We start from the raw sequence: 26,672 nt of genomic DNA on the forward strand, positions 1-26,672 counted from the left end.
GCTGGTGGGAAATTTAGCTGCGATAAGATTGAGATCCAAGTCGTTGCAGAGAACCAGAATCATGTGCATCTACTTACTTACTTACTTAATGTACGCTTAACCGTTTAAACGGTTATGGCCGTCCAACAAGGCGCGCCAGTCGCTCGTTCTCTCTGCCAACCGGCTCCAATTGGTCACACCAAGGGAGTTTAAATCGTTTTCCACCTGGTCCTTCCAGCGAAGTGGGGGCCGCCCTCTACATCTGCTTCCATAGGCGGGTTCCTATAGAAACGCTTTTTTGGCTGGAGCGTCATCTTTCATTCGCATAACATGGCCTAGCCAGCGCAGCCACTGCGTTTTAATTCGCTGGACTATGTTGATGTCTGCGTACAGCTCATACAGCTCATCGATGAGCTGATGAGCATGTGAATCTACACCGAAATAAATAACGCTAGTTAAATAAAAATCGGGTTTTTTTGTTCTTGACAGAAAGTCGGAATTTAATCTCATTACGGTTAATTCGTCCGAGTTATTTGCAAATTACATATCCTCAATCGACCTAACTGATCCCTCGGTTCAAAGAACTGAATGGTTTTAACAGCGAACAATTGCCAACATTATGCAAATGCATTAGCTAATTTTAAACAGAAACTAACGGTCACGGCGCTTACTTCTTTGCTATTTTGGCCATGGTGCCACAGAAACTTCTGTCATATCAACAACACTCCCTGGTCACATTGCTTACTTTAACCTTGCTATACCCGCGCCAATTATTGTAACATCTATACTCGCGCACGGTCTCACAGACCGATAGTTCATACCCCTACAATATATTTTTTTACATACTTTTTTTTTAATATTATAATTATTTTAAAATTTAGGGCATGATGAAACAAATAGTGTGAATAGTACTTCATTTATTAATTATTTTACAGACTTTCAGTCTATCACAAATCAGTCTTCAAATTTGAGATATTTTTCTTAAGTAATAGGAAAACAAAAATAAAATCTGAAATTCTTCTTAAATACTCGCGTCGGTCTCACGGACCGATTCACGCCAAATGTTACAACACGTACGCTTCGCACGAACACACAGCGTGCACTAAAACGAAGTAAGTCACAAATCCGACAGCTAGCATAGAGCTCTGCTTCTCCAGATTTTCGTGCATAAAAATAATTACGAAAATGTGTTTCGTCGGTCTCAGAGACCAATGCGCGAGTATAGGAAGGTTAAACAGTTTTCATTGGTATTCTAAGGGTGAAGGAAATATTCTATCATAAGCTATCAATTAAGAATCAACAATTTATTTCAGTGTAAAACATTGACAACAAGCCACCCGTCTTTCGCAACATAGCTGATCTCATTGCATGCTGTCGATGGACAACAATGAAGCTTGATAGATGGGTTCATATTTAAATCTAGTCATGGATTTCTCCATGTTTTGGGTGCTAGTGGAATCTGTAAGCCACTATTCATTAGATGAGGTTTCTTTGCGGATGCGGAATTTTCCGACTGTGTGGAAAGGTAACCTTTTTTGCTCATCTTGACATTAAACTCGCGAAGCACAATTTTTGTTTTCTCATTTTCTTAGTCTTTTAATTCATTTTAATTGCAGTGCGACTTTACATAGCGTGTCCGAAACCCGGCGCACCATTGAAGAGCCGTTTGATATAAGACAAACGCCCGTGGGAATACACCAGCTAACCTTATAGCACGGTGTTTTTGACAGGTTGTCGTCTTTTCTTATTAGAATGGATTTTGCCTATCCTATTTGGCATAGTTGGGGGTAGTGCACTAAATTTTGAAGCTGAAGCTTTTCATTGCCAAGTTTTAAATTTTAGTGAAAAACTTTTCACCATATCTGAGTGAGGCTGATATTTTTTGCATTATCACTCAACTGTGAGTGAAGGCTGGTACATTAATGCACTAACCCCATTTCTGGTATTTGGGCGGAGGCGCAAATAGGTTATTCGCCAATGAATGACAATCAGGAACATTACGATTTGTATGGACTTGTACACACTGCTCCATCTCCTTTAGAACTAGTATCTTAATTTTCTCCTGTTGTTGTTGTTGTAGTGATAAGGTTGCTCCCCGAAGGCTTTGGGGAGTGTTATCGATTTGATGGTCCTCTGCCGGATACAGATCCGGTACGCTCCGGTAACACAGCTCCTTTAAGGTGCTAGCCCGACCATCTCGGGAACGATTTATATGGCCACATTAAACCTTCAGGCCATCCCTCCCTCCCCACCCCCAAGTTCCATTAGGAGCTTGGGGTCGCCAGAACCTCGTCTGTTAGTGAAATGGGATTCGCCGCTCGAAGGTGAGGTTGACAATTGGGTTTGGAGAAGCTATATATTGCGCTGGCTACCTGAAAAGTTTACGCTATACAACCCCTTGAATCTGGTATTTTAGTCGCCTCTTACGACAGGCATACCTACCGCGGGTATATTCTAACCCCCTAACCCGCTGGGGGTCTAATTTTCTCCTCGTACTATGCAGTATGTTAATGTTTTGCAATTTTATTAATGATTGGTTTACAATCATTTGTACATATGAATAATTCAACAAACATTACAAAATTTACTAGGATATGTTTCCGAATTTAGCTCCTTCATCAGCTAGCTTTTCGTGAACTGAGTATTGAACCCGAATTCTCCAATATTCATACTTCATATTATTCACTCAGCCATACGAATTCCCCGCAGCATGCTTTGTAAATTGTGTATAAGTATTTCTTTGTTTTTTGCTATTTCCTTTATACAGAGTTTTTATTCATATGTATGCGCTATGTGTTTTTAATCCAAGTTGTATGGAATATTTACAGGCGGGCTTCAATAGTTTGGTAACATTGGACTCTTAGACTCAATGATTCCGCTGTACACTATTATACACGTAAATCAATACAGTTATATTTAAATATTATTCAACGTCTACCATCTTTTGACAATTGTTTATTTACAATTTGTTCAGTGGTTATTTGGTAATAAGTGTAAAATTTGTGATTTAAAATGTTTTTCGTATCGGACAGTGAAACTTCGAGTGATGACGAGTGCAAGGAGATGTTATTTCTCCAAAGAAAAGAGATGCGCCAAAGGTCTGACACTTTAAATTGATAGGAATTTAGTACTATAATTGCTGATTTCCATTAGATCAAAATTCTCCATTCCGGGCAAAATATAAAGAATTTATTTAAAATTTGTTGCAACTGCCCCCTGTTAAACCCTTGGGCAAGGGTTGGATGCTTTTCCAATTCTGCAAAAAGCTTCGTGAATTGGTTGTTGTTGGTTATTTTTACCCATTTCCTGAAATTTAATTAAAAATAAATAAATAACGCGTAACAAGCTTATTTTACCAATTTTTAATAGCCGAATTTCGTATTGCAGCGCTTGTCGTCACCAAAATCTATGTTGATAAATTTTTCGTCACGTCACGTCAACACAACTTCGATACAATTCATGAGGATCAACACTAATTTTCTCACTATTGGCAACCATAATAGGGGTGATTATTACTTAAGGGCCAATTAATGGTGACTTAGCAATAACGAAATAAAACAGCTGATCGAACCAACCTTCTGGAAATCAATGTAATCGATTAATGGTGCCATACCATAATGCTAAAGCCATAACCATATCATAGCCAACCATTTGGTTTTTGGTTTTTCGCCATATCCATAACCTTAAAAATATTTGAGTTGGATAATTTATTAACTTTTCGTAGATTTTATTTATTGTTTCGGATACGTTTTGACTAAGAGACTTATTTTTTGTGGAACATGTTTGTAATTTGTTGCGTTTTCTTCATTTTTATGAAAATGTCATGGTTAAAGGTTATGTCACTATTAATTGTTCACAATGGAAATGGTTATCGATATGGGTATGGTTACGACTATGGCGTTAGGGTTAAGGAAGTTTAACTGGCCCTTTAATCAGTAGTGATCATAGTTGTGGAACCGGGTACGGCAGTGGTCTTTAAATGCAACCTACATTACATCCGCTTTTGAAAGCACTAACTTGAAAACGGTGGAAGTATGTTAGCAAGAGGTTATGAGAAAACTTTCAAGTGCTAATATCATTAAAATAGCATAATGTCCTGTAACAGCGCAATGAGTTGTTCAACTATTTCATATATATGTATATTATATACTTTAGTATTTAATCTCCTATAGCTGTTCCAATTGGAACGAAAATTTATTCGTGTTATCTCCGCAAGCATATGAGAAGCTACTTTCCCCCCCCCCCCCCCCCCCCCCCCCCCCGATTAACTACTTGTTACGTGTTTCATTGGTTGTATCCTTTCCAAACTGTCAGTAGATAAATTTGTCTGAAAATCTAGAAAAAAAATTGTGAAGCTTTTATGCATTTATATCAACACGTATATAGATAACACAATTTCGGACCTTCTCAATACAGTATACTTCTACATACATTAATACAAACTCAGAAACCTTTCGTAACTCAATTACTCGCCTATCAGTCATTACTTTCTCTCTCTTAGGGCGAATGTGTGTGGGTGCGACCACAAAATGCCGTTGATAACGAATTTGCTATACCGTTCGCTGCACGAGTTATACGCACAGAAAAGACTCGCACGCTCATTGCCAATGATGAGGGTATACAATATTGGGTGTCTGTGGATGATGTACTTAAAGCGATGCATATCACATCACAACAAGGTGTCGCCGATATGATCACATTGGTGATTTGCAGGAATATGCGATATTGCGGAATTTGGAAATGCGTTATGCGAAAAAGTTAATATACGTGAGTATGAAAATAATGTATGGGTACGTATGGTTAGAGGGGAAAGGCAAGTTTAACTCGTCCTGGGAAGGTAAAAAGAAAGGGTAGATGATAATAGGAAAAGAAATGAATGGAAGGAAGAAAAGTGAAGGTGGAGTTTTTTTAGTAAACTATGAAGCAGATGTTGATATGTATCGATATTTACTTAATAGTTTTCCACTTCCAGACCTACACCGGCTCCATGCTTATTGCCATCAATCCTTATCAAGCGCTGCCAATCTACACAAATCGTGAAATATCGCAATATCGCGGTAAGAAAATTAACGAACTCCCGCCTCATATTTTCGCCATCAGCGATAATGCGTTTCAGCAGTTCAAGCGTGACCGCATGAATCAATGCATTGTGATAAGCGGTGAATCAGGAGCTGGAAAGACAGAGAGCACTAAACTCATATTACAATATTTGGCTGCAATCAGCGGCAAGCAATCATGGATCGAAGAGCAAATAATCGAAGCCAATCCGATTATGGAAGCTTTTGGTAATGCAAAAACAATACGTAATGATAATTCCTCACGCTTTGGCAAGTACATCGAAATACGCTTCACAGATGGCGGCATAATACAGGGTGCAAAAATAGAACAATATTTGTTAGAGAAATCGCGCATAGTAGCACAATCGCGTGATGAACGTAATTATCACATTTTCTATTGTCTGCTTGCTGGTTTGAGTAAACCTGAACTTACGCGTTTACAGTTATTAGAACGCTCACCTACGAAATATTATTATTTGGCACAGGGTGATGCTGCTGGTGTCGGCGGTGCTCATCAGCTACAAGGTAAAGACGATGCCAAAGATTTCGCTGGTATATGCGCTGCAATGAATGTGCTCTCTTTCAAACCAAATGAAATATGGAGCATATTCAGTTTACTAGCTGCAATTTTACATTTGGGAAATATGCATTTCAAGGCGATTGTTGTTGAAAATATTGATGCCACAGAGGCTGCAGATCTATTGAATTTGCAGCGTGTGGCCACATTGTTAGGTGTGACAAAGCAAGCGCTTGCAGTTGCGTTGACACGTAAAACGATATTCGTGCATGGTGAGCGTGTCGTGACGAGTCTCTCATGTGAAACAACAATTGAGGGGAGGGATGCATTTGCTAAGTCTTTATATGGCGCAATTTTTGTACGGATGGTACAACGTATAAACGAGACAATCGATACGAAAGATAAGTTAAGACATTCGCTGAATACTATTGGCGTGTTGGATATATTTGGTTTCGAAAACTTTGAAAACAATAGTTTTGAGCAATTGTGTATAAATTATGCGAATGAAAATTTGCAACAATTTTTCGTGAGACACATTTTCAAGGTGAGTAAATATATATATTTTTTTAGTTTAATAGATGATTTATTAGGCCCTCATTAGGCTCACTCGCACAACAACAAATTAACTCTGCGTTAAGAAGTCAACCAGTTGGGGTGGAAAAAATTTTTAAGTTAATGGGCACATCGTGGGCTCAGCAGAAGACCGTTCTTCGCGAGAACACATTTCAGTTCCCAGAGTGGAAAACTAACACATTCCGTTTATTTGGGCCGAGAACTAACAACACTAATTTGTGCTCAACCGTTTAAACGATGTTGACCGTATCACGATTCATTATTGCCAGGACCACAGCCGCACTTGCCGCAATATCCACCGGATATATGTATAATCAAGATGATATTCATTGCTACGGGAGAAGGGGAGGAAGGTGTTGATCTTCAGAGATCGGCGTTGATTTCTGCTATCCGTTTTACAGATACAAGCCTTTTAGTAGTTTAACCCACGTGCAGAGCGCTTCGCCGGGCAATCAATTGACGACTATTAACTATCATCTTTAAAAAGTGGTGTATGACACTTGGTGAGAGGCCTCAGCCCTTACTAGGACCCTCACTTTCTATTTCCAATTCATTATATTTTCGAAATAACCTCGTTGGAAAGAATTTTCACAGAAGCGCTACTGGTAAAGTCCTGGGAGGTCGGAAACAAAAAAGTTCCATTGTAGCAAGCTTGACAAACCGTAGTGGTGTCCAGGAATATAATCCTGATAAGTCCAACTGCAAAGGCAACTAACTCGAAGACTCTGCATTCCAGCTTCAACCAATCCTAGTTTACTAGCGCATCCTGAAGTGTAGAAAATATAACGAATATAAAGCCGGTACATTTTAGAATGAATTGGATCTGGAAGGAACGTGTATCTATACTGAGTCGCCGGCTGCGAAATTTGGCAGCTCATGTGCAACTCTAACAATTTTAGATGTGCGGATTGCAGCCCAAAATATGGGCTTACTCAAAGAGCACTGTCTTTTGACATCAAATGTATGTAAACTAGGTCCTTTTAGTGACAATACATGTAGGAATGGCGATGAGTAGGAAGAACGTCTTTTTGAAACTTCCGCCTATAAGAATGGCTCAGCTGTCAGGTCAGAACTTTAAATTACAAATAGACCAAGTCTTAGAATACATTTGATGCTAACCTACGGAATGGTTCAAAAAGATAAAAAGGAGACAAACTCTTTCTGGCTCTTCTAAAAGAGACGAGTTTCCTTCATTAATCTTAATATATACAAACTTTTTTAGACAATGTTTGCGTGTTTTATTGGCCATCGTTACGGTATGCGAACATACATATATGGCTTATAATATCTATCGAAGAGTTTCAAAACCTTGTTTTGTTGCCGTTAGACCAATGATTGCTGTAATTGTGGTAAAAAAAACTTCGCCCCAATCAGTACACCTAATCAGGCGAAACGATAGATAACAAAAAATAAAATAAATGTAAGGCACGATAATCTCCGAAGAGATCTAAGGCCGAGCTTTTCTTCCAATTTGCGTCGTGCTCCTCTTGATTTTCCCTACAAATTGGCCGGACGGGACCTACATGTTTTATGCCGACTCCGAACGGTATCTGAAAGGCAGATGAGTTTTCACTGAGAGATTTTCATACACCCGGAGCGCTTGTCAAACACTGCCGAGGGGCGACCCCGCTTAGAAAAATTTTCTTCTAATTGAAAAACCTTCTTTCTAAAATTTTGATGTTGCTTTGCCCGGGGTGTGAATCCAGGGCATACGGTGTGGTATGCGGAGCACGCTACCATCACAACACGGTGGCCGCCAACGATAGATAACAGATAGATTATTAATTGAGTATCGCACTGCGACCATTGGTCTACTGTGCCTAGGCGAAACGATATCTTCTTAATGTGGAGTTTATCTTCAATTTACAATCAACTCGAATGGTTACATCAGGCGTTACCTGATTGGAAAAAATATTTGTAAACCGACTGTTCCCTTTGAAATCTATTATTTGTAAAGTTGGTAAATCTTTTTAGCCATAGTCTTCAGATGAGGTGTCTCAGACTACATGCCATGTACTAAATTCATATCACGTATTTCTCTGAAACGGCAAGATTTATTACTACTACTTTTTACTTTTTTATAATTCCTCATGGTAAGATGGAGCAAGCCGAATATGAACAAGAAAACATTAAATGGAAGCATATTAATTTTAACGATAATCAAGACATATTAGACTTAATAGGCATGAAATCTGTTAATATTATGTCACTCATTGACGAAGAGTCAATATTTCCAAAAGGTAATCAAAAACTGATATGCCTCAATAAGCATAAACTAAACGTGTATATCTCTTTTTTCCTAGGCACCGATTACACATTTCTGGAGAAACTTAATGTACAACATGGTAATCGCTCAATTTATGTTAAACCTAAATCGAATAAGGAAACATATCTGTTTGGTATACGTCATTATGCTGGCGTGGTGATGTATAATCCATATGGTTTTTTGGAGAAAAATCGTGATTCGTTCAGCATGGACTTGCGTGAAATGATTGGAAAATCTAAAAACAAATTCCTTGTAGATATCTTTCCTATGGAACAACCGTTTGATTCAGTTAAAAAACAGTTTACCGTATCGCTCAAATTTCGTAACTCATTGGATTTACTTATGCGTACGCTTTATGCGGCGCATCCGTTTTTTGTACGTTGCATCAAACCAAACGAATATAAGAAAGCAAATGTGAGTAAAGTGAAAAAAATTCTTGTTATGATTTCTATAATCCATTGAAACACTTTAAGATTTTAATGTGAAATCTAACTAAACAAAATCGAGTTCAACTAATTGAATACTAAATAGTTTATCAAAGATATTCATAAATAAAGTCCAATCGAACTCTTAGGAGCTATATCCAAGATCTTAACTTACATAATCTAAGCATCTTCTATCATGAACTTTTAAGAGAATTACTATCTAATTTGATCGAACGGAAGATAAAGTAATCTTAATGAATCCAATCAGCATTAATTGTATCTCTTTCAACAAGATTAATTTGAAATAATCGAAATCTACTTTTGCGATATACACGATTTTCTTTACCAATATATAGTTTATTCTAATTTAATCATTCAAACAAATCTACATTCAATTCATTCGAATTAAATTAAATTTATGTATGTTTGTTTAATGGTGTGTTCAGTTTATACTTATATTTAAGAATTCATGAGCTTAACACCGGCTTATAATAATTGAATTTCAATATTATGTTTTTCTAAGAGAAACTGAAAAGAAAGAAACATTTACTGGCATATTGCGATGGACCATTTCGAAAACCGCCAACGTAATCATCATCAGGCAATTTTGTAATGTTATCAAAGGTTTCACCGGGATTCGAACCGTGAATCACATGGTGAAACTGCAGTAGCCTTTAACCACTAGGCCATCCTGCTGGTATTTGTTTTCATGCTTAATTCAGGTTTTCTCATTTCTACACTAACAACACAATTGAAACATTCTGTCTCTATATTGATTTGTGTGCCATGTAGATTTGTTTTTTGTAAAGTTCTTCTTCGTTGCGAATGAGAAGCTTTGTCAACTCGGGCTCAGTTGTACATATTTATGTATGTTTGTTTAATGGTGTGTTCAGTTTATACTTATATTTAAGAATTCATGAGCTTAACACCGGCTTATAATAATTGAATTTCACTTATTATGTTTTTTCTAAGAGAAACTGAAAAGAAAGAAACATTTACTGGCATATTGCGATGGACCATTTCGAAAACCGCCAACGTAATCATCATCAGGCAATTTTGTAATGTTATCAAAGGTTTCACCGGGATTCGAACCGTGAATCACATGGTGAAACTGCAGTAGCCTTTAACCACTAGGCCATCCTGCTGGTATTTGTTTTCATGCTTAATTCAGGTTTTCTCATTTCTACACTAACAACACAATTGAAACATTCTGTCTCTATATTGATTTGTGTGCCATGTAGATTTGTTTTTTGTAAAGTTCTTCTTCGTTGCGAATGAGAAGCTTTGTCAACTCGGGCTCAGTTGTACATATTTATGTATGGCACACAAATCAATATAGAGACAGAATGTCTCAATTGTGTTGTTAGTGTAGAAATGAGAAAACCTGAATTAAGCATGAAAACAAATACCAGCAGGATGGCCTAGTGGTTAAAGGTTACTGCAGTTTCACCATGTGATTCACGGTTCGAATCCCGGTGAAACCTTTGCTAACATTACAAAATTGCCTGATGATGATTTCGTTGGCGGTTTTCGAAATGGTCCATCGCAATATGCCAGTAAATGTTTCTTTCTTTTCAGTTTCTCTTACAAAAAACATAATAATTGAAATTCAATTATTATAAGCCGGTGTTAAGCTCATGAATTCTTAAATATAAGTATAAACTGAACACACCATTAAACAAACATACATAAATATGTACAACTGAGCCCGAGTTGACAAAGCTTCTCATTCGCAACGAAGAAGAACTTTACAAAAAACAAATCTACATGGCACACAAATCAATATAGAGACAGAATGTCTCAATTGTGTTGTTAGTGTAGAAATGAGAAAACCTGAATTAAGCATGAAAACAAATACCAGCAGGATGGCCTAGTGGTTAAAGGCTACTGCAGTTTCACCATGTGATTCACGGTTCGAATCCCGGTGAAACCTTTGATAACATTACAAAATTGCCTGATGATGATTACGTTGGCGGTTTTCGAAATAGTCCATCGCAATATGCCAGTAAATGTTTCTTTCTTTTCAGTTTCTCTTAGAAAAAACATAATAAGTGAAATTCAATTATTATAAGCCGGTGTTAAGCTCATGAATTCTTAAATATAAGTATAAACTGAACACACCATTAAACAAACATACATAAATATGTACAACTGAGCCCGAGTTGACAAAGCTTCTCATTCGCAACGAAGAAGAACTTTACAAAAACCAAATCTACATGGCACACAAATCAATATAGAGACAGAATGTCTCAATTGTGTTGTTAGTGTAGAAATGAGAAAACCTGAATTAAGCATGAAAACAAATACCAGCAGGATGGTCAAGTGGTTACAGGCTACTGCAGTTTCACCATGTGATTCATGGTTCGAATCCCGGTGAAACCTTTGATAACATTACAAAATTGCCTGATGATGATTACGTTGGCGGTTTTCGAAATGGTCCATCGCAATATGCCAGTAAATGTTTCTTTCTTTTCAGTTTCTCTTAGAAAAAACATAATAAATGAAATTCAATTATTATAAGCCGGTGTTAAGCTCATGAATTCTTAAATATAAGTATAAACTGAACACACCATTAAACAAACATACATAAATATGTACAACTGAGCCCGAGTTGACAAAGCTTCTCATTCGTAACGAAGAAGAACTTTACAAAAAACAAATCTACATGGCACACAAATCAATATAGAGACAGAATGTCTCAATTGTGTTGTTAGTGTAGAAATGAGAAAACCTGAATTAAGCATGAAAACAAATACCAGCAGGATGGCATAGTGGTTAAAGGCTACTGCAGTTTCACCATGTGATTCACGGTTCGAATCCCGGTGAAACCTTTGATAACATTACAAAATTGCCTGATGATGATTACGTTGGCGGTTTTCGAAATGGTCCATCGCAATATGCCAGTAAATGTTTCTTTCTTTTCAGTTTCTCTTACAAAAAACATAATAATTGAAATTCAATTATTATAAGCCGGTGTTAAGCTCATGAATTCTTAAATATAAGTATAAACTGAACACACCATTAAACAAACATACATAAATATGTACAACTGAGCCCGAGTTGACAAAGCTTCTCATTCGCAACGAAGAAGAACTTTACAAAAAACAAATCTACATGGCACACAAATCAATATAGAGACAGAATGTCTCAATTGTGTTGTTAGTGTAGAAATGAGAAAACCAGAATTAAGCATGAAAACAAATACCAGCAGGATGGCCTAGTTGTTAAAGGCTACTGCAGTTTCACCATGTCATTCACGGTTCGAATCCCGGTGAAACCTTTGATAACATTACAAAATTGCCTGATGATGATTACGTTGGCGGTTTTCGAAATAGTCCATCGCAATATGCCAGTAAATGTTTCTTTCTTTTCAGTTTCTCTTAGAAAAAACATAATAAGTGAAATTCAATTATTATAAGCCGGTGTTAAGCTCATGAATTCTTAAATATAAGTATAAACTGAACACACCATTAAACAAACATACATAAATATGTACAACTGAGCCCGAGTTGACAAAGCTTCTCATTCGCAACGAAGAAGAACTTTACAAAAACTAAATCTACATGGCACACAAATCAATATAGAGACAGAATGTCTCAATTGTGTTGTTAGTGTAGAAATGAGAAAACCTGAATTAAGCATGAAAACAAATACCAGTAGGATAGTCAAGTGGTTACAGGCTACTGCAGTTTCACCATGTGATTCACGGTTCGAATCCCGGTGAAACCTTTGATAACATTACAAAATTGCCTGATGATGATTACGTTGGCGGTTTTCGAAATGGTCCATCGCAATATGCCAGTAAATGTTTCTTTCTTTCAGTTTCTCTTAGAAAAAACATAATAAGTGAAATTCAATTATTATAAGCCGGTGTTAAGCTCATGAATTCTTAAATATAAGTATAAACTGAACACACCATTAAACAAACATACATAAATATGTACAACTGAGCCCGAGTTGACAAAGCTTCTCATTGGCAACGAAGAAGAACTTTACAAAAACCAAATCTACATGACACACAAATCAATATAGAGACAGAATGTCTCAATTGTGTTGTTAGTGTAGAAATGAGAAAACCTGAATTAAGCATGAAAACAAATACCAGCAGGATGGTCTAGTGGTTAAAGGCTACTGCAGTTTCACCATGTGATTCACGGTTCGAATCCCGGTGAAACCTTTGATAACATTACAAAATTGCCTGATGATGATTACGTTGGTGGTTTTCGAAATGGTCCATCGCAATATGCCAGTAAATGTTTCTCTCTTTTCAGTTTCTCTTAGAAAAAACATAATAATTGAAATTCAATTATTATAAGCCGGTGTTAAGCTCATGAATTCTTAAATATAAATATAAACTGAACACACCATTAAACAAACATACATAATTATCTACAACTGAGCCCGAGTTGACAAAGCTTCTCATTCGCAACGAAGAAGAACTTTACAAAAAACAAATCTACATGGCAAACAAATCAATATAGAGACAGAATGTCTCAATTGTGTTGTTAGTGTAGAAATGAGAAAACCTGAATTAAGCATGAAAACAAATACCAGCAGGATGGCCTAGTGGTTAAAGGCTACTGCAGTTTCACCATGTGATTCACGGTTCGAATCCCGGTGAAACCTTTGATAACATTACAAAATTGCCTGATGATGATTACGTTGGCGGTTTTCGAAATGGTCCATCGCAATATGCCAGTAAATGTTTCTTTCTTTTCAGTTTCTCTTAGAAAAAACATAATAATTGAAATTCAATTATTATAAGCCGGTGTTAAGCTCATGAATTCTTAAATATAAGTATAAACTGAACCCACCATTAAAAAAACATACATAAATATGTACAACTGAGCCCGAGTTGACAAAGCTTCTCATTCGCAACGAAGAAGAACTTTACAAAAAACAAATCTACATGGCACACAAATCAATATAGAGACAGAATGTCTCAATTGTGTTGTTAGTGTAGAAATGAGAAAACCTGAATTAAGCATGAAAACAAATACCAGCAGGATGGTCTAGTGGTTAAAGGCTACTGCAGTTTCACCATGTGATTCACGGTTCGAATCCCGGTGAAACCTTTGATTACATTACAAAATTGCCTGATGATGATTACGTTGGCGGTTTTCGAAATGGTCCATCGCAATATGCCAGTAAATGTTTCTCTCTTTTCAGTTTCTCTTAGAAAAAACATAATAATTGAAATTCAATTATTATAAGCCGGTGTTAAGCTCATGAATTCTTAAATATAAGTATAAACTGAACACACCATTAAACAAACATACATAAATATGTACAACTGAGCCCGAGTTGACAAAGCTTCTCATTCGCAACGAAGAAGAACTTTACAAAAAACAAATCTACATGGCTCTCAATTGTGTTGTTAGTGTAGAAATGAGAAAACCTGAATTAAGCATGAAAACAAATACCAGCAGGATGGCTTAGTGGTTAAAGGCTACTGCAGTTTCACCATGTGATTCACGGTTCGAATCCCGGTGAAACCTTTGATAACATTACAAAATTGCCTGATGATGATTACGTTGGCGGTTTTCGAAATGGTCCATCGCAATATGCCAGTAAATGTTTCTTTCTTTTCAGTTTCTCTTAGAAAAAACATAATAATTGAAATTCAATTATTATAAGCCGGTGTTAAGCTCATGAATTCTTAAATATAAGTACAAACTGAACACACCATTAAAAAAACATAAATAAATATGTACAACTGAGCCCGAGTTGACAAAGCTTCTCATTCGCAACGAAGAAGAACTTTACAAAAAACAAATCTACATGGCACACAAATCAATATAGAGACAGAATGTCTCAATTGTGTTGTTAGTGTAGAAATGAGAAAACCTGAATTAAGCATGAAAACAAATACCAGCAGGATGGTCTAGTGGTTAAAGGCTACTGCAGTTTCACCATGTGATTCACGGTTCGAATCCCGGTGAAACCTTTGATTACATTACAAAATTGCCTGATGATGATTACGTTGGCGGTTTTCGAAATGGTCCATCGCAATATGCCAGTAAATGTTTCTCTCTTTTCAGTTTCTCTTACAAAAAACATAATAATTGAAATTCAATTATTATAAGCCGGTGTTAAGCTCATGAATTCTTAAATATAAGTATAAACTGAACACACCATTAAACAAACATACATAAATATGTACAACTGAGCCCGAGTTGACAAAGCTTCTCATTCGCAACGAAGAAGAACTTTACAAAAAACAAATCTACATGGCACACAAATCAATATAGAGACAGAATGTCTCAATTGTGTTGTTAGTGTAGAAATGAGAAAACCTGAATTAAGCATAAAAACATATACCAGCAGGATGGCCAAGTGGTTACAGGCTACTGCAGTTTCACCATGTGATTCACGGTTCGAATCCCGGTGGAACCTTTGATAACATTACAAAATTGCCTGATGATGACTACGTTGGCGGTTTTCGAAATGGTCCATCGCAATATGCCAGTAAATGTTTCTTTCTTTTCAGTTTCTCTTAGAAAAAACATAATAAATGAAATTCAATTATTATAAGCCGGTGTTAAGCTCATGAATTCTTAAATATAAGTATAAACTGAACACACCATTAAACAAACATACATAAATATGTACAACTGAGCCCGAGTTGACAAAGCTTCTCATTCGCAACGAAGAAGAACTTTACAAAAAACAAATCTACATGGCTCTCAATTGTGTTGTTAGTGTAGAAATGAGAAAACCTGAATTAAGCATGAAAACAAATACCAGCAGGATGGCTTAGTGGTTAAAGGCTACTGCAGTTTCACCATGTGATTCACGGTTCGAATCCCGGTGAAACCTTTGATAACATTACAAAATTGCCTGATGATGATTACGTTGGCGGTTTTCGAAATGGTCCATCGCAATATGCCAGTAAATGTTTCTTTCTTTTCAGTTTCTCTTAGAAAAAACATAATAATTGAAATTCAATTATTATAAGCCGGTGTTAAGCTCATGAATTCTTAAATATAAGTACAAACTGAACACACCATTAAAAAAACATAAATAAATATGTACAACTGAGCCCGAGTTGACAAAGCTTCTCATTCGCAACGAAGAAGAACTTTACAAAAAACAAATCTACATGGCACACAAATCAATATAGAGACAGAATGTCTCAATTGTGTTGTTAGTGTAGGAATGAGAAAACAAATACCAGCAGGATGGCCTAGTGGTTAAAGGCTACTGCAGTTTCACCATGTGATTCCCGGTTCGAATCCCGGTGAAACCTTTGATAACATTACAAAATTGCCTGATGATAATTACGTTGGCGGTTTTCGAAATGGTCCGTCGCAATATGCCAGTAAATGTTTCTTTCTTTTCAGTTTCTCTTAGAAAAAACATAATAATTGAAATTCAATTATTATAAGCCGGTGTTAAGCTCATGAATTCTTAAATATAAAAATTAAATTTAGTTAATATTTATATTCGAAATCTAATGTAGTAAAATATAGCTAAGGTTTTTTACAATAGTTTATTGCATCCCAATATTCATATGTAATCTGATTGTAGTGTGATCGAATGTTATTTTATATAATTTGAGCAAATCTTTAAAATAATCTTTTACAATCCAATTCAAGCAAGAGTAAATTAGGCTGAGTTGGGGGTAAAGGACAGCTTGTTTGTATACCTAGTGGTTCAATTGGTTTACAACTATTTAAAGTAACGTTTACGAAGGGTGGAATACGTCCGAGCCGACACTCATATGTCTGAAGCTAAGTGCAAAGAGGCCACCGGAATCCTCAAGTCTTTACTGGTAGTCACCGCTCAGTGCGCAAGTGCCCAATGGTCGGCAGTTGTCGTTTATGTTCCGACAATTTTGGTCATAAAGTTGTATGATGCAACTACTAGCGAGGTCAAGCGATCCCAAATTACTCTCAACCAACTCAAATCAGCGTGACAGAGTTAAGTTGTAGCCGCTTTACTTTCAAATTAATTAATAAATTTCAGTTAAAGCGGCGTATATCATCCCATTAAGCCCATAGTGAAAAACGGTGAACTAAGTGTGATCTGTTGACAAGTTTAAAATACTACCACCTCATATTGATTAACTTGAAGAAATTTGAGTGGCTTATCTACCAAGAAAAGTGGAGGCCGGCGTAGTAGTCGAAGTGGAATCAATCACAACGCTGGAGTGTCCCATATTTACAAGCTCGTATCCCGCATCTCGGTGCCTTGTAGTGGCCATGTAGACACCAAGTCAACCAAGTACAGGTTCAGCATTTTGTTTAATGCTGTGTTGTACCGCTTTCCAACGGAGAAGTGTCTACCACATGAAACCTCCATAGAAGATAATCAGATGGACCAGAACACCAGCATTTACCAATTGAACCTCAACGGCAGTATACGGCAATAAAAGCCATCATTAATATTTTTCCACATTAATGACAGCTTGCTCTCAAGAATAATGGCAGAATGCTGAACCCTGTCAGTGGCACTCTCCCAATTGAGGGAGGTCTAAATCGAAGTATATCGAACCTCCTCGCAAACAAAATGTTTACTATAATTGATAGCTAATCCGCACTTCTCAGATCGACCGATCACAACTATCCGGTATCGCATTCGTGAAACTAGACGGTTTTCCTTGACAAAATTGCAGAGACCATGAGCACGGGCACTACTTGGTAGACCTCAACTCTAGTTCTCGCAACTGGTCATTCACCACCGTAACCTAAATGCATCGAGAAAATAAAAGAAATAAATAAACTGAAAAGAGGACCGACAATCAGCCTTTTATCATATTTCGACCTTACCCAAACACAGATAATTGGAGTAAGTGGGAGCCAAATAGCTGCACGAAATCCCCAAGTATGCCATCCTGACCCCTAGACTTGTAGAATTCCCAATGGCTTATGTAAGGTTGAGAATCTTTGGTAATCATATATATATATATATATGATATATTTAAGTCGCGATAGCCCCCTATGAAATTTTATGCCGAGCCTCCCTTCCAATTTACGTCGTGCTCCCTTTTATTTTGTCCTACATACGGGACGGGGCTTAGATGTTTTATGCCGATTCCGAACAGCATCTGCGAAGCAGATGAGTTTTCATGGCAGAAATACCCTCTGAGTGCTAGCAAAATCATTGACTAGGGACAATTTTAATTGGAAAAAAAACTTGTTTCTAAAATCTTGATGTTGCTTAGCCTGTAGCGTGAACCCAGGATCTTCGGTGTGGTAGGCGCAGCATGCAACCACCACACCACGGCGATAATCACCGATCTTCTTTCTTCTTTCATTCCTTAACTCCTATTTGGTGCTCTCCTCGTGACATCATTCCACGTGTAACCGACATCTTGCAATTCTTCGTCGACAGTTCTACGCCAGGTTTTCGCTGGCGCCCCGGGTCTTCTGTTTCACCAATAGTGAAGCTAATTCCTATGAAGTTGGAATTTTCGAAAAGTAGTTTCTGTTAGAAACCTACGAGAATCCTTACCTTACATCGCTCATCTTTCGTGCTCGTTTTTCAGATAGCAGAATACAGCAGGATAACTTGAAAGTATCTTGCTAAGTCCAAACGGACGAAGTAACGGGTGTCTCTTTTCGCACAAGCTTACGCAGAAAGCTAGCTCGACTTTTATAGCCTTCGATTTAAAAGTACCCAATCCCAACTTGTGCTTCTAGTGTGAGCTGAAGTTACTAAGTGTCTCCACACACTATAAAGTATTTCCCTACCGTCATTCCCCAGATTTTTGCCAATGCACTGGCTATTGATCTACCTGCATCTTAGCCTAGTTTGCTGTAGCCTATTCAACGCTAACCGTAACCAATCTTAGCTAATCTAATATTATCTGAACCAATATATTATTGTCATATCTGATATGATCTTATCAAAATTAATACAATATTGTTACATCGAATTTTTAATAGTTCTTTATTTATTTATAGCTCTTCGATCGTGAACTGTGCGTACGTCAACTGCGCTATTCCGGCATGATGGAGACAGCGCGCATACGACAAGCCGGTTATCCCATACGGCACAGCTATAGGGATTTCGTCGAACGCTACCGCCTATTACTGACTGATCTTGGTCCAACAAACACCATCGATTGTCGTCGGATAACCAAGGAAATCTGCAAGAAATTTTTACATGCTTCATCTCACTACCAATTTGGCCAGCATAAAGTTTTCCTCAAAGATGCAGATGACACGCTGCTAGAGAAAGAGCGCGCCAGTAAAGTAATATCATCCATAATAGCCATACAGCGCGGTTTTCGAAAAGTGCTCTTCCGGCGTCAATTGCACCGATATCGCGCTGCCGTGGTAGTAATACAAAAAACTTGGCGTGCTTATAAACAGCGACAAAAGTTAATCATCATGCGGCAGGGCTTTCATCGCTTGGCAGCTTTTCTAGCACAAAGGCGGCTAAGGCTGCAGTTCACATTCTTCCGAAATCGCATAACGCATTTGCAAGCTTATTGTCGTGGATATTTGGCACGTCAAGCATACAAATTGCGCTATGCAGAGCGGAGACGAAGGCGTAAGGAATTTCAAGCGTTTCGTGCATCAGAAGACGTACTTGTGCGTCAAGCCTTGGAGCATCAGCGTTTGGAGAGGGAAAAACTTGTGCGTCTCAATGCAAATACAATGGCTATGTCGCACATGGTAGATACAACTACGCAGCCCGTGCATATAACAACAACAATTCCAATGAATGGTGGCAGGACGAATGGAATGCAAGCTCTTAATGACACGAATCACACAAACTATATAAATGACATGAATGAAAGAAACGGTTACACAGTTTACTCATCAGCTCATGTTATCGCACCCGAAATTCACCATTTGCATGAATCGCACTTATCAAGTGATAACTACATTGATGTGGAATCATCGAAACAAATTGTTGATGACGTTTTTGGTTTCCTCGATGATGTCGAAGTAAGTGGCCCAATCGTATCGAATGTGAGAGAGAAATCGTTAATGTTCGAACGTGAAATACTGCTCAAAAAAGATATACCATCTAAATTGCTATCACGCCCAATGAATCATTACGAAGCTCCACCACCACGAAAAATGGTCCATCAAATGCGAATGTAAAATTACTTTAGGAAATTTTGTGAGAAAAATTTACGTTAAACACTATGAAACTGTAATTAACTCTGTAGAAAGTACGCCTGCAACTATGCAAGTCTTCCATGTTTCATGTGATGTGATTGATGAAATCACGTGATGTTGTTATCATGTCGTTACACAAATGACATTGTCCGCATATCATAATTTATTGAAGAAGATATGATTTTTTCGATCACGTGATATTCAAATATCTTCATGCGGATATCACATCACTTCGTTAGTGACATGTTATTGGTTATCATATGCGTGTTATGCCGTTCAAAAATGAGAAAGTTCTTCATTATTTCTTATATTTAAGGAACCAAATAATTGCCGAAAAGGCATATACATATAAACATATATATGGATTTATGAATAAATGCATATTATATATGGCCCAAGTGCAGCCGTATATAATTGCTGATATTTCAAGCGACATATTGTTGAAATTGTAATTTTGTAATTGTAAATTGTAAAAAGGTTTTCTATTTAAATATGAAATTACTTATGTATGGTTAGTATATTTGGATTGAAAATCTATATATGTATATAAAAAGAAGTGTACATTTTGATTGTCACTCCATAACTCGAGAACGGCTCGACAGATTGCCATGAAATTTTTAGGAAAGATACAGGAAGGAGAGATGATGGTTAGTTGATTTTGAAATCCCAAATCGGTTTAGCCATATATATATTAAAATCAAATTCTGTGTGTGTTCGCTATGGAAACGTATTTTCCACACATCAATCATCACCAAATTTTGGTTATGGGTTCCTTCGATCAACGGGACGGTTTTAGGCTAAAAATAATTTCGATATATAAAAGGGGCGTGGCACCTCCTATACAAATGGAATCTTTGGCACTGCATACCTTTGAAGGTATACATGCCAGAACATTGAAATTCAATGAGGAGTTATATGAGGTCAATCCCTAAAACCACCAAGAAAATGCGGAATTTGGAGAAAGGGGGCGTGGCACCTCCCATACAAATGGAATCTTTAGTAATGCATAAATTTGAAGGTATACATGCCAGAACATTGAAATTCAGTAAGGAATTATATGAGGTCAATCCCTAATACCACCAAGAAAATATGAAATTGGGAAAAAGGGTGCGTGGCACCTCCCATACATATGGAATATATTATACTGCATATATCTGAATGTCGTAATGGTAGGATAATTAAAATTGGTAAGGAGCTATGTGACATTAAGTCCTAAAACCTCCAGTAAAATGTGGAATGGGGAAAAACTATGGCTGCCGTACAAACTTAAGTTATTTTAACACCTAAAGTTTGACTGCATTGTTGAGTTTAGCTGTTATGCCTTTTGGAAGTTTAGTAATCTGCCGCTGTTAAAAAATTGTTTAGCTTCAGTCTATCTACCTCTTCTATAAAAATGAAATTCTGTGTGTGTGTTCCCTATGAAAACGTGTTTGCTATACTTCGATCAACACCAAATTTTGGCTCGAGGTTCCATCGAGCAAGACGAACGTTTTTCATATTTCAGAATTAAGAATTTTAAATTTAAATGTTTTTGTTTTTTGGCTATGGGAAAAAACTATCTTAGCTCCCAAAAATGATCATGTTAACAAAATCAATGATCGCTTTCAAAATCAATTTCCTGGTGAAGTGACGAAATATAAATCGATCGACACAGTTACAAATGAAGATAAAATCGTGAATTATCCAAATGAATTTCTATACTCCTTAGAACCAAAAGGAATGCCTGCGCATATATCAACTTTGAAAATTGGCTCACCAGTCATGCTTCTTCGGAATGTAATCAAAGCAACAATCATCAGCGGTAAAAGCAATACAATAATATAAAATAAGATACAAGAATAAAATGTTTTAACAGAAAATTTCACCAAATATGCGTACAAAATTCAATTCAATTTACAGAACAATGAATTAAATTATCAACAAACAAAACAGAAAAAATAACGCAACATCCATTCGATCTCGGACGTTACAACGTGCGCCTGGTAAAGCTAGTAATATATAACCTAGGACTTATACCCAAGTACAGGTGTGGCCAGTAGCTACTTTGGAGTGATGTAGCTCCTACATCGCTAAAGATATTGATCTGCGTCGACTGGTGTCTTATTTGTCATGCTAGGTCCATGCATTGATGAGATACAAGCTTTCAAAGTTAACACCTACGACTTCTTATACCCGGGTACAAGTGTGGCCAGTAGCTTTTTTCTCATTTTTTGAACGAAAAAATTTGTATTTATTATTTTCTTTATAAAATATTATTTTATTGATTATTTCTTATAACTAAATATGCAAACAAATTTAAATTATTCAATTGTCTTCATTATTTTCACAAATATTACATGTAAATGTATTTGAAGGATGCTGTATGCATATTGGGCGCTGACATATTCTGCACATGTAACGCGTTCGTCTTCTGTGTTGGTCATGGATGTAGCAGAGAAAACAGCTTCCAACTTGCTGTTTCTTTGGTTTTGCACCAGCAGCTGCAGACGTTGATGGCCTATTGTCAGCACTTCCTTGCAAGGCCGTACTTATGAAACTCGCGACTGCAATTTTTGTGTTGAAGTCCCGCATCACTCACTGATTCACCGACCGCTCTTCAATTATGGGCATAGACAGTTCCTTGGCGAGCTGGCGAAGAAATCTCTTACGCTTCGCATTGGTGCATCTGATGTTGGGATTATTCTCATAATATATGATGTACGCTGCCAATGCCGTCAAAATCATATTGAAGAACAGGAACAACGGCCAACGCTTTGTCATCCTTTGGCAAGTATATTTTCCAAGCAATTGGTCCATCACGTCCACTCCTCCTTTTGTCTTGTTATAAAACTCGATCATTTCTGGTTTGGCGCTTTCGCCAATGTGATCATCGTTATGCATTGATGATAATAATATAACTGCCTTGCTTTTTTCGGCACATAGGAGCAAATGGATATGTTGGGCCTAAAACCGAACGTACTTGACCTCTCTGCACGATCTTTGTGTGCCAACATCTCTTTTGGTATGTAGGGCTTATTTTTCCGCAGAGTTCCAACTGCCGTCAAATTCATGGATGACAAGCTTTCCAGTAGATTTAGGGATGTAAAAAAATTTTCCATCGTTATATTTCGGCCGGTTCCATGAAAGCGGCTTACTAAATCCTTGACCACGCGTTCATCCTGGTTAGTTTCCCGTCCCGTAGGTGCTTGGCCAGCATATATTTGTCCATGCAGTGGATATGCGTTTTTGGCATCACATACCCACCACACTTTGATGCCATATTTTGCCGGTTTCGATGGGATGTATTGCGTGAAACGGGTGCGGCCACGATATGGAAAGAGCTGCTCGTCTACCGTTAGACATTCACTTGGCTTATATGACTGCTCAAAGTTGTAGTTCATCATGGTCCACAGCTCGGATATTGGTGCAGCTTTGTCAGTTACCAAACGTTGTGCCCGTGTGTTGCCATCGTCAAAACTTATAAACCGCAGTATGGCCTGAAAGCGGTTAATGCCCATTGATGAACAATTTTCCACCGACCACAAGTCCGGCGCACATTCGGCGTTGTTGCGGTTAGCGCCAGTCATAATAAGCACTCCAATGAACGCATACATTTCGCTCAAAGTAACCTTCTTCCATGTTTTTGGTTCCGCCTCTGGATGTTTTGCGTTTAATTCCGCATATGTAGCTTCTGCTTTTTTGTTGGTGTAGCGTACTATAATATCCACCATTTCCGGAGTCATAAAACATTTATATGTATTGACTATTGACATCATAGTAGTTGATCTTGCGGGCCCACTTCGCTGTCGCAAAATATTTTGTTGCCTAGTTTGGCGTGCAAGTCGTGGCTGTGAGCTCCATATGGTACTATCACGTGCTACGAATTCAGCTGCACGAAAATAATCTCCTCAGAATCATCTGCAGCATCGGATTCATTGTCAGATTCTTCGTAATCAGCCTCATCTACCTGGGCATTGTCAATTGTGTAATCAGGGTCTTCTACATCCGATTCAACCACGCCATCTGCTACTGCTACTTGTTCGCTTTCATCCCCTTTAGGGTCGGAAAATAATTCATCATCTGAGATTTCGTCAAACAGGTTTTGTATGTACTGCTCTTTTTCAGCGTCAGATAATCTATATAAATTTAATTAATTTTTATTCCATTTATGAAATTATATTTGAGTTATTTGTATTTACCTCATATATTGACAAATATTCCATGTTCCTTCTGCTATCCATGTTGTAATATTTTAAATTTTTTCTGACTTGTTATTTTCACAAATATAAATCAACTTCACACTTCAAAAGAACGTTTACAATGAATATAAACTCGCAAAACTGCCGTTTATATAGCTGCAACCCTTAAGTTTCTGGAAGCATTTCTTACCTGCCAGGTAGTTGGATTAATCTATTTATTTATTTATTTAATCTTGAAATTGTTACATTTCTTACAGACTAATTACAAATGTAGGCAAATACCAACTAACTTAACTGGTCATTAAGTAGCATTTTAAACCTATTTTCACAAAAGGAGAAATCCAAAACTGAAGATTTCGGAAGCAAATTAAACTCTTTAAGAGCTCTGACAACAGGAGCATTGGCAGCATAATTAGTCCTCGCCAGCCCCACATAAAATGTGGCATGATTCCTTAAACAAATATTAGGAATAACAAAGAAAATACGTTCAAGTAAAAAGGGGCAGTCCACCACCCCAGATATCAAATTAAAAATGAAAGTCAGAGATAAGAAGGTTCTCCTACAATTTAGTGTCTTAAGACCGATAAGCAAACATCTAGACTCATAAGCGGGAACCGGAAGTTCAAAATGAAGGGGTCGCAGAGCATACTTAATAAAGATTTTCTGAACTCTCTCCAATCGATTATATCAAATGTTGTTTGTCAGCAAATTCTAGCAAAGGTACAATATAATGTCTTCTTCTAAATAATTAAGAGTGCGCGAAAAAGGTTGTATTCTAAAAATTCTAACAACTATAGAAATTATTGACTTCTTAGAAATAACTTAGAATGCGCGCAATTCTTAGAAGCAGGCTACAAATATATGGTTATAACTACTTGAAATGTTCGTAAGACAGTCAGCTACAACATTGCATTAAAAAAAATAACTTGTTTCTCAGAAAAAATGAGAAAAAACGGGTAAAACAGGCTACTGGCCACACCTGTACCCGGGTATAAGAAGTCGTAGTAAAAGTTGGGTATAAGTCCTAGGGATAAAGTCAACACCCTACGTACATATAATAATATCTAGATTTTAGCTTTTCTTTAAGCCTTGCCTTTGTAAAATGCCTGTTAATAAATATAGACTTTTGTAAGTAAAAAATTTATCATTTTTAAATCCATTTAAGTTTGCTTATGCTATGTTCAAACAGAAAAATAAATTGAGGCAATATCAATTCAAATTGAGTGGTGTTCATACAACTCAATTTAGCTTACACAATAGTAATTTGATGGCCGGTTGGCTCATCTCTACAGCAACAACATACCTGTGTTCAGAATGTCAAAATGTGCGTGTTGGAATTAGGTGAATGGAATGGAATGAAAACATAAAACTTTAAAATTTTTGTGTGTTGTAAGATAATGTGTTCAATGTTTTGGTTTCATTTTGAGTTTGCCATCCTCTTTTGACAATTCCTACTCCAGTGAAATGAAAAAAATAATATCAGCTGATGAGATGAGCCAACCATATAGTTGAGCCATGCGCAGCTGACGTTTAAATCTACTCAATAAACACACTTTACAAGGTTGTATTTACAGTTTGAAACAATTTATTACGCAATTTTTTTTAAATTGGCAATTTGTTATTACAATTTATTATATGATAAATTGCGTAATAAATTGCCCAAATGGTATAAATTGCCAATATGGCGTGTGTTTGTACCTAGTATTACAGATGGAAGCCATTCGGGTGTATTTTGAAATATTTTAAAAAGATTTAAAAGTGGGCGTACCAAGTACTTATATAGACCCGTAATACTGCTTTCATTAGCAACGCAAAAACTCACATTTCTAGTCAGTAGACTGCTGGATTAGCAGTACAAATAGTCACACCTCTAGCTCCCGTTACACACACTCTTGCTGTAAACGTGATCATTAAGAGAATTAATGACATAAACACAATGCATGTGAATACTTGCCTAACGCGAGTGCATAAACTTCTCCAATCGTTTATGATGCAAGATTAAGAGCAAATGTTTGTAGTTAACAAACATTTCTGAAGCACAATTTCCACATAATTTTATGTGATCATAACCCTCTACTTTGTATAACTGGTGACCGATTTTTGGGAATCACCATTCCATTCATACCTTGCTGAAATATGAAATGTGTACGTGACAACAGGAGCGGAAGCCGACGCACATTACTCTCTGCTATCATAGATGAAGTCGAAGTCGGTCAGAGTGCTGGAGTGCTAGTAATTCACAAGCACGATGATATTGTACCTACGCGTAAACAAAACGATGTTTAGCTATTGTTGACAGCAAAACGTATGATTTGGCCGATCCGTAAACCCAGTAAAACTTTCCTCAGTATGTTCAGGGATTGACACCCGTCAAAAATTGGCAGTTTGTATGCATAGCTTTCAATTGCAGCTGGTAGGATATTGTTGAGGGCATCCAGCACAAACTCTTGTTTCTCGAGGGATCCCTCTATCAGTTTGACAACAGCGGTTGAATGAAGAGCTGATTTTGTGTTTATACTTGACAATAATATTAAGGCGGCAAATATTGAAAGGAAGAGCCATAAATTCTGCTTTTGCTCAAATACGCGAAGATGCAGTT

General features: G+C 37.1%; 1 protein-coding gene across 1 annotated transcript in view; it reads left to right on the plus strand.

Moving 5' to 3' along the window:
* Myo28B1 (Myosin 28B1) overlaps positions 1-20,413 on the plus strand; it is a 35,821-nt gene extending 15,408 nt beyond the window's left edge. Inside the window, 6 exon segments of the mRNA XM_067767942.1 lie at positions 4,481-4,676; positions 4,679-4,746; positions 4,952-6,097; positions 8,225-8,366; positions 8,430-8,806; positions 18,726-20,413. Coding sequence (XP_067624043.1) covers positions 4,481-4,676; positions 4,679-4,746; positions 4,952-6,097; positions 8,225-8,366; positions 8,430-8,806; positions 18,726-19,877 — 3,081 coding nt within the window. The 3' untranslated portion in view covers positions 19,878-20,413.
* The last annotated feature ends 6,259 nt before the right edge of the window (positions 20,414-26,672 follow it).

The sequence above is a fragment of the Eurosta solidaginis genome, chromosome 2, assembly GCF_040869045.1.
Source record: "Eurosta solidaginis isolate ZX-2024a chromosome 2, ASM4086904v1, whole genome shotgun sequence".
NCBI lineage: Eukaryota > Metazoa > Arthropoda > Insecta > Diptera > Tephritidae > Eurosta > Eurosta solidaginis.